The following is a 6,949-nucleotide window of genomic DNA, read 5'->3' as shown; positions in this document are numbered from 1 at the left end:
GGGTTGGGGTTCTAGGGTTTAGGCCTCGTTGTTGCGCCCGAACAATCACAATTCAACCCTAGTTCAGCCACTAGATTCTCTGCGGGGCAGGGGCGGTGCTGGCGATCGTGTGTCCCGCACCCTGCTGAAGGGCCCTGTGAGCTTCAGAGCATCGGGGCCGCCGGTGAGCAGCTTGGGGAGGTAGCGCCCAATGGCGCTGACAAGGACGCCTGATGGGGGCCGGATTTACGCAGGCGTTTGAGGAGATTTGGCCAGATTGGCGAGGATTGGCGATGAAAGGGGGGCAGCAAAAAGGAAAGGGGTGATGAGAGGCTGGGCGCTGGCCGGAGGCCAGCGGCGATCGCGAAATACAAGAAAAAGCGCAGGCGCAAGAAGAGCTGACTGAGGAAGAGCGAAATGTGTGAACATGTGCTGTTGCCCCATGCATCACTGCTCCGTGCTGGGGCTGCATGAGATGCGAAGGAAACTAAGTTCTTGGACATCAGTCAAGGACAGCAACAGGAACAGTTGCAAGCAAGCCTGCGTTGCCCCAACCCACCTGGGTCGTATCTGAATGCTACGGGGGGCAGCAGCGTGGCAGCCTTGGCCAGCGGCTTCATAACCGCCTATTGGTGAGGGGGTTAGGCATCCCAGGAGAAGTGCAGAAGGCGTTTGGGCTGCTGCGGGCCTGGTGATGCTGGTGGTTGTACAAATACAGGGTGTGCAGAACCTGAAATTCATAAGCGGTGCCGCCATAGTCTAGGCTCCCGGATTGCAACGGCGCCAGGTCATGGGCAGGCCGGACAATGACCCGCTGCAGAGGCAACCAGGTGGCACATGGCTGCCTGTTGTCCTCCTTTTTTTGCCACCTCTGCATACCGCTGCCAAAGGTTGGCAGACAGCCGGGCTGAAGCCAGGCCCGCCAGCACACCTGCAGCCGCGCCCAGTCCGCCTTGGCGGCGGGCCCTTTGCCCATGTCATCCAGGACCTGCGCCGCGATGTGCAGGGTGAAGGCAGGCCATCAAAGTTGGACTCCTCGGTTTTGCTGACCCCATGTGGGCTCGCCCGCGACCGTGCACCAGTCAACTGCAGCCACTGTAGCCCGATTGAGGGGCCACGCACACCGCCTTTGCCGGTCGAGGGGCCACGCACACCGCCCGCTGACAAGCAGTATTCACGCCCGAATTCACCTGGAAGAAGTTGTCGTTCCCGATGCGAGTCAGGAAGGTGCCCTCAGGCGCAATCACGTTCCAAGTGTCATACTTGACCAGCTCCAGCTCCTCGTCGATGGCCTGATGATGTCAGCATGACATCCGCATGATGATGTCGTCATAGATACAATTTGATAAAATCCGGGAAGAGAGGATGGGCAGCGCGTCAGCTGCATGCGAAGCTGCTCGCTGCAAAAGAGGGCTGCCCAGCACAGCACGCAACAGCGCCATAATAGCACCCGAGGCCGCAGTCGAATGGCTTTATGTGATTGGAGCTCGACAGATTTACCACCCCCGACCCTACCTGGAAAACGTGCGCCATGGGGTTGGCGTCGGCGCCGCGGCCGTCCATTCCGCTGTACAGGCTGGGCCCGCTTTCGAAGTGGTAGCCGTCGCGCACCTGATGCAATGCATTGGTGGACGGGTAGTAAAAAGGGTAGAAAAACAGCAGCGGGTGTGTCTACCTTGAGTTGCTGTTTCAAAGGGCGGCAGCCGGGCAATCAGCGCCCGCAACGTTGCCTGCACACAGCAGCACGCCGCCGCAGGTTGAGCTGCTAGCTCGTTTGTGGCCCCCACTATTCGCATGTGCCAAGGCAGCGCCGTGTTCGCTTTGCCCCGTCCCTGCGGCCGCTGCGCCCGCCGTTGATATGCCCTGGCTCGCTGCCGCGTCTGTGCCGTAAGAATAGCTGGCGCGCCATTCGCCGCGGGTGGGTGCGCGCACCCATGCGTGCGCGGCGCCGCCAGGGATGCTGTGGGACTCGCACACAGTGACCTGGAGTTGCACCAGTGAGAGGGTTTGCATGAAGGGGCAGTCAGGACATGTGCGGTGGGCAAGGGCAAAACAAGGGGGGCCACATGGCCAAAAGGGCTGCCACGGGCTGCCTATTAGTTCAACCAACCCTCTTTCACACGAAAAAAGGAGCTCGCCCCGCCTTGGGCCGCGTTCAGGGCGCAAAAGCCGAGCGGCGAGCCATCCGAACGATTGTAGATGAGATAGACAGGCCCTTGGCTGCAAAAAGGTTGGGCCGCCTGCTGGAGCCGCCGCCGCCCGCGACGCGCCTTGAATCCGTATTTTGCGAGCATGGCGGCGCACGAGAGCCCGCCAATGCCGGAGCCGATGACGACCACATCTGTCTCGTGGGACCGGCCCTCTCCCGTTGCTGTCGTCGGCGCCGGCGCGGCGGGGGCGGTGGCCGCGCCGGCCGCGCGGGCTGATGGGCCTGCGCAGCGGGTGGCGCGCCGCGGCGAGGGGCGTGCCACCACACGAGCGCCGCATGAGCCCGGCGCGACGGTGGGGGCGCGCGCGGCCTGCATCTGCGTCAGGAAATTCTGAGTGTTATACGTCGACGCAGAAAGGTACGCACGAAAGCGGGCAGGATCACTTCAAGGCTCGTGAGTAGTTCTGATGACAGATCGCGGACCAGCTGGCTCTGAGCGAGCTCGAGAATACGAATCGGTGTAGGCAAATACCACCAATGTGCTATGGTTCGCTCATACTTGTGGCATGTGTTGACGCCAATCACGGGATTGACCGTACTGATCCTGCTGACCGCAGTGATGCTGCTACGAATGGCTCAATTGTATTTTTTATCGAAACTCGTTGCTTCTGTTGTCGCATCAAAGCTGGAAGTAGCCTCACGCTAGCGCCAAGCAGTATGCAGCAGCGTGTCCAGCACCGCGGGCCCACGCAACAGCATCGTGGCAGCGCTTATGGGGCTCTTTTGAGGCCATCATGTCTTTCTATGGCTGCGCGGCATCGCCGCGCAGCCTACATGGCTCGCGGCGCGGCCATCGACACAGCACCCACAATCGAGGAGGCCCTGGGCGGCAGCCAAGTCCGCCACTACATCCGTCCTCAGGCTCCATGGCCAACGGACGTGCCAATCCAGGCGTTAGATGTGTCTAGCACGCCTGAGGTGGACCTGGTGATCGCTGGCGCGGGCCCCTCCGGCCTTGCAATTGGCGCAAGGGTGGCAGAGGCGGTGAGTTCGACTTTGATGACATGCAGCTTTAAGTCTCAACTCGCCCAGCTCGCCGCCCGACATAGCGCCGCGCGCCCTGCTGCCCAACGCGCCATGGCGCGGACCGCCGCCCACCACCCGCCGTCCGAGGCGCATGCAAGCGCCCCGCGTGCGGCCCCTCCCACGCGCCCCCTCCGCCGCGCAACCATGCATATCGCGCGCGCACAGGGCTACAAGGTGGCCATCGTAGACCCTGAGCCGCTGGGCATATGGCCAAACAACTACGGCGTCTGGGTGGACGAATTCCAGGCGATGGGCCTGGAGGACTGCCTGGAGGTAATCTGGCCCAAGGCCAAGGTCTGGCTCGACAACAACCAGGGGGAGAACCTTGGAGAGAAGTGAGCGGCCTTAATAGGATGGGGTGGCGAGCGGGTCGGGGGTCCGCGGGAGCAGGCGGCGCCGCTCGGGCCTGGCGACGGGTTGCAGGGGCGGCGGCGCTGAGTCGCGCGGCGCGAGGAGGTGCGGCTGTCTGGGCCACGAACGGCGCAGCAGCAGGGAGCGCGCGGGCGGCAGTGGCTGCGAGGGCGTAGGCAGCTAGCTGCAGCAGGGGAAGTGCCGGCGCGGGTGTTTGACCCGCAACCGTTCCTTCAGGAAAGCCAGCACGCCCGCTGCCAGGTTACCGCTTGTGGTGGTTACCTGTTGCAATATTATTCCATCTGCATTTCTAGACACTCAGCCAGCTGTTCCCAGTCCTTGCGTGCCGCGCGTTCGCACACGCCCGTCCTCCTGCACTTGCCAACCCCTGCCCAACATCCTGCGCACAATCCGGCCTCCTGACAAAAATCCCAGGTTTCTCGCTCGCCCCTACGGCCGCGTGGACCGCCCAAAGCTTAAGCGGAAGCTCCTGGAGCGCTGCGTCGCGGCGGGTGAGGGGGAGACGAGGGGGCTGGACAGGGCTAGAAGTGGGGGGAGGCTGTTGCGAGAGGAGGGGGAGGGAGGTGGTGGGGGCAGAGGAGCTCAAGAGGAAGATGAGGTGGCGGGTGGCTGGAGATGCACAGGGCAGTCATGGGCGACAACAGCGGCGGCAGCGGCGTCGAGGAGTGCCGCTCAGGCCGCTGCTGGGCGCACGCTCGGGAGGCGGCTCGGCGGTGGCGGGTGGCGGCGGGCTGCTTTCCAGACCAAGTCGGCGCGCACAACGTTGCCATGGGCTGCAGGCGGTGCCGCGTGCCCCTCCGGCACCCCCAAAAGCAGCCCTTTTGCGGCGCGTGCGCCCATGATTGTTCCTGGTTGGCTGGTTGGCTCCTTGAAGCTAACAATCGTTCGGTGCGCCGTGCATCGGCTGCAGGCGTCCGCTTCCTGACTGATAAGGTGGACAAAGTCGAGCACGCGGGCGGCCGCAGCACAGTGGCCATGGTCTCCGGCAAGGCGGTGCGGGGCGCGCTGGTGCTGGACGCGACGGGGCACAGCCGGCGGCTCGTCAAGTATGACCAGAAGTTTGACCCGGGGTACCAGGTGCGCTCCGCGATCTTGACCGGGGTTTGACCGCGATTTGAACGTCGTTTGATGCTGGATTTTGGGGTAGTGTTATTGGTTTGGGTCCTTGGAGTTGCTGCAGGGTTGCCCTCTCTGGCCGAGCATGGGTGGCGGGCAACATATGAGGCGGAAAGTTCGACCTGCGCAGCTGCATAAGGCGCGCGTCTGCGTGCAGCGGACGCCCCTCACCACGCGCCGGCGGCGTCCCTCTGTCGCGCCCCCTTGCGGCGACCTGCATGCGCCAACTGTCGCCGGCTCCCCCACGTTCGCGTCGCGCGCGGCGCCGCCGCAGGGCGCGTACGGCATCATATGCGAGGTGGAGGGCCATCCGTTCGACATCGACACAATGCTCTTCATGGATTGGCGGGACGACCACCTGCCAGAGGGCAGCGACGTGAAGGCGCGCAACGCGAAGCTGCCCACCTTCCTGTACGCCATGCCCTTCTCCAAGAACAAGTGAGCGCGCGTTCCGTGTGCATGGGGCGTGGGGCGTGCGGCGGCGTGTGGGGGCGTGCCCGCAGCCCGTTGTTATGTCGCCGCTGCTGTCCTGCGGGGGTAGAAGGCGCATCCGCGGACGGTTGGGGTGGCCCTGTGGCGGCGCCTTTGCTGCGCAGGGACCAGTTCAGGAAAACTTGGTGTTGCGTCGCGATGTTATACAGGACGCGCAAGGGTTGAGCCTCGCTCCGCCGCCCCGGCGCGCCCCTTGTCGCTGTCCCCCAACAGGGTGTTTTTGGAGGAGACGTCGCTGGTGGCGCGGCCGGCGGTGGAGTTTGCGGATTTGAAGGAGCGGCTGGAGCTGCGGATGAAGTGGCTGGGCATCAAGGTGGGGCGGAGGGCGCATGCGCAGCGCGCGCGCACACACACACACACACACACACACACACACACACACACACACACACACACACACACACACACACATGCGCGCGCGCGTGCGTGCGTACGCGCACGCACATACGCACACACATACATGCGCGCATGGCGCGTTTGGGTCGTGCTGCGGAGGACCGACGGATGACCGCGTTGTGTGTGTACACTTGATGTTGCTGGGGAGGCAGGCTTGGTGCGACCAGTGGGCGCCTGCGTGTGCTGCGATGAGGGACGGAGCGCGGTCAGTGAGGTCCCCAGGAGCCTCTACAGGGCCAGCTGTTTGGGACGCCGCCGCGCGTCACCCGTGCGTCACCCGCGTCACCCGCCCGCATCACCCGCATCACCCGCAGGTCACCAAGGTCGAGGAGGAGGAGTACTGCCTCATCCCGATGGGCGGCGTGCTGCCGACGCACCCGCAGCGCGTGCTCGGCGTCGGCGGTACAGCCGGCATGGTGCACCCCGCGACGGGCTTCATGGTCAGCCGCATGCTGGGGGTGGCGCCCACCATCGCGGACGCCATCATCGACCAGCTGGCACGGCCGGCGGACAGCGCGGCGACAGCAGGTGCGTGCGAGGGCGGCTTTGCAGACGCGGAAGGGGGGGGACTGCATTTGGCACGGCACTTGCGGGTTGACGAGCCTCGACGCACACTGGCGCCCTCGCGCCCGGCCTTGAGAGACCCACCCCAAATCGTCAGCAACCGCCCTCGACAGCCCCAAACCACCTTCCCTCTGCCCCATCGCGCCCGCCCGCCGCCGCAGGCACCCCCCACGGCCCGCAGACCGAGGCGCAGGCCGACGCGATGGCCGCCGCCGTGTGGCGCACCGCCTGGCCCGTCGAGCGGCTGCGGCAGCGCGCGTTCTTCTGCTTTGGGATGGACGTGCTGCTGCGCCTCAACCTGGCGGAGACGCGGCAGTTCTTCGCGGCGTTCTTCAGCCTCTCCGCCTTCCATTGGCACGGCTTCCTCTCTGCGCGGCTCGGGTTCCTGCAGCTCATCGGTGGGTTTCTTTTGCTTTGAAATGTCGTCAGCTTTTTGTTGCGTATGGCTCGCAGCCCATCAGTGCGTTTTTGTTTTTGAAGGGCGCCGGGTGCCGGGCGCCGCGCGGGCAGCAGAGGGGACGACGCGTGCGGCGGTCCAATCGCCGCCGCTGGTTCCTCTGCCGTGCGTTCGCCGTGCAAAGCGTTGGGGCTCGGCGCGCGGCACCACCCCTCCAGGCCCGCCCCGCTGGCCCTGCCCGACGCCCCTCTCCCTCTACCCTGATCGCGCCGCGCCGCTCCCTCCCCCGCCCCACTCCCGCAGCGTTCGGCCTGTCGCTGTTTGCGAAGTCGAGCAACCAGGCGCGCGCTGATCTTCTGATGAAGGGCCTGCCAGGCCTGGTTGGCATGCTGGCCGGC

General features: G+C 65.0%; 2 protein-coding genes across 2 annotated transcripts; one reads left to right on the top strand and one right to left on the bottom strand.

The window, feature by feature from the left end:
* Window positions 1-70: 70 nt before the first annotated feature.
* On the bottom strand, window positions 71-1,542 carry MNEG_8176 (hypothetical protein; the record flags this gene model as incomplete). The annotated part of the gene is made up of 6 exons (XM_014043349.1): window positions 71-79; window positions 121-209; window positions 539-605; window positions 911-967; window positions 1,170-1,271; window positions 1,495-1,542. The coding sequence occupies 6 exons, from the start codon at window positions 1,540-1,542 to the stop codon at window positions 71-73; spliced, it is 372 nt and encodes a 123-aa protein (XP_013898803.1).
* Window positions 1,543-2,932: 1,390 nt separating this feature from the next.
* On the top strand, window positions 2,933-6,572 carry MNEG_8175 (lycopene beta cyclase; the record flags this gene model as incomplete). The annotated part of the gene is made up of 8 exons (XM_014043348.1): window positions 2,933-3,172; window positions 3,380-3,549; window positions 4,001-4,077; window positions 4,497-4,663; window positions 4,977-5,140; window positions 5,408-5,507; window positions 5,905-6,118; window positions 6,316-6,572. The coding sequence occupies 8 exons, from the start codon at window positions 2,933-2,935 to the stop codon at window positions 6,570-6,572; spliced, it is 1,389 nt and encodes a 462-aa protein (XP_013898802.1).
* Between the last annotated feature and the right edge of the window lie 377 nt (window positions 6,573-6,949).

Source organism: Monoraphidium neglectum, assembly GCF_000611645.1.
Source record: "Monoraphidium neglectum strain SAG 48.87 unplaced genomic scaffold scaffold01525, whole genome shotgun sequence".
Lineage (NCBI taxonomy): Eukaryota > Viridiplantae > Chlorophyta > Chlorophyceae > Sphaeropleales > Selenastraceae > Monoraphidium > Monoraphidium neglectum.
This window is presented reverse-complemented; position numbering and strand designations above follow the sequence as displayed.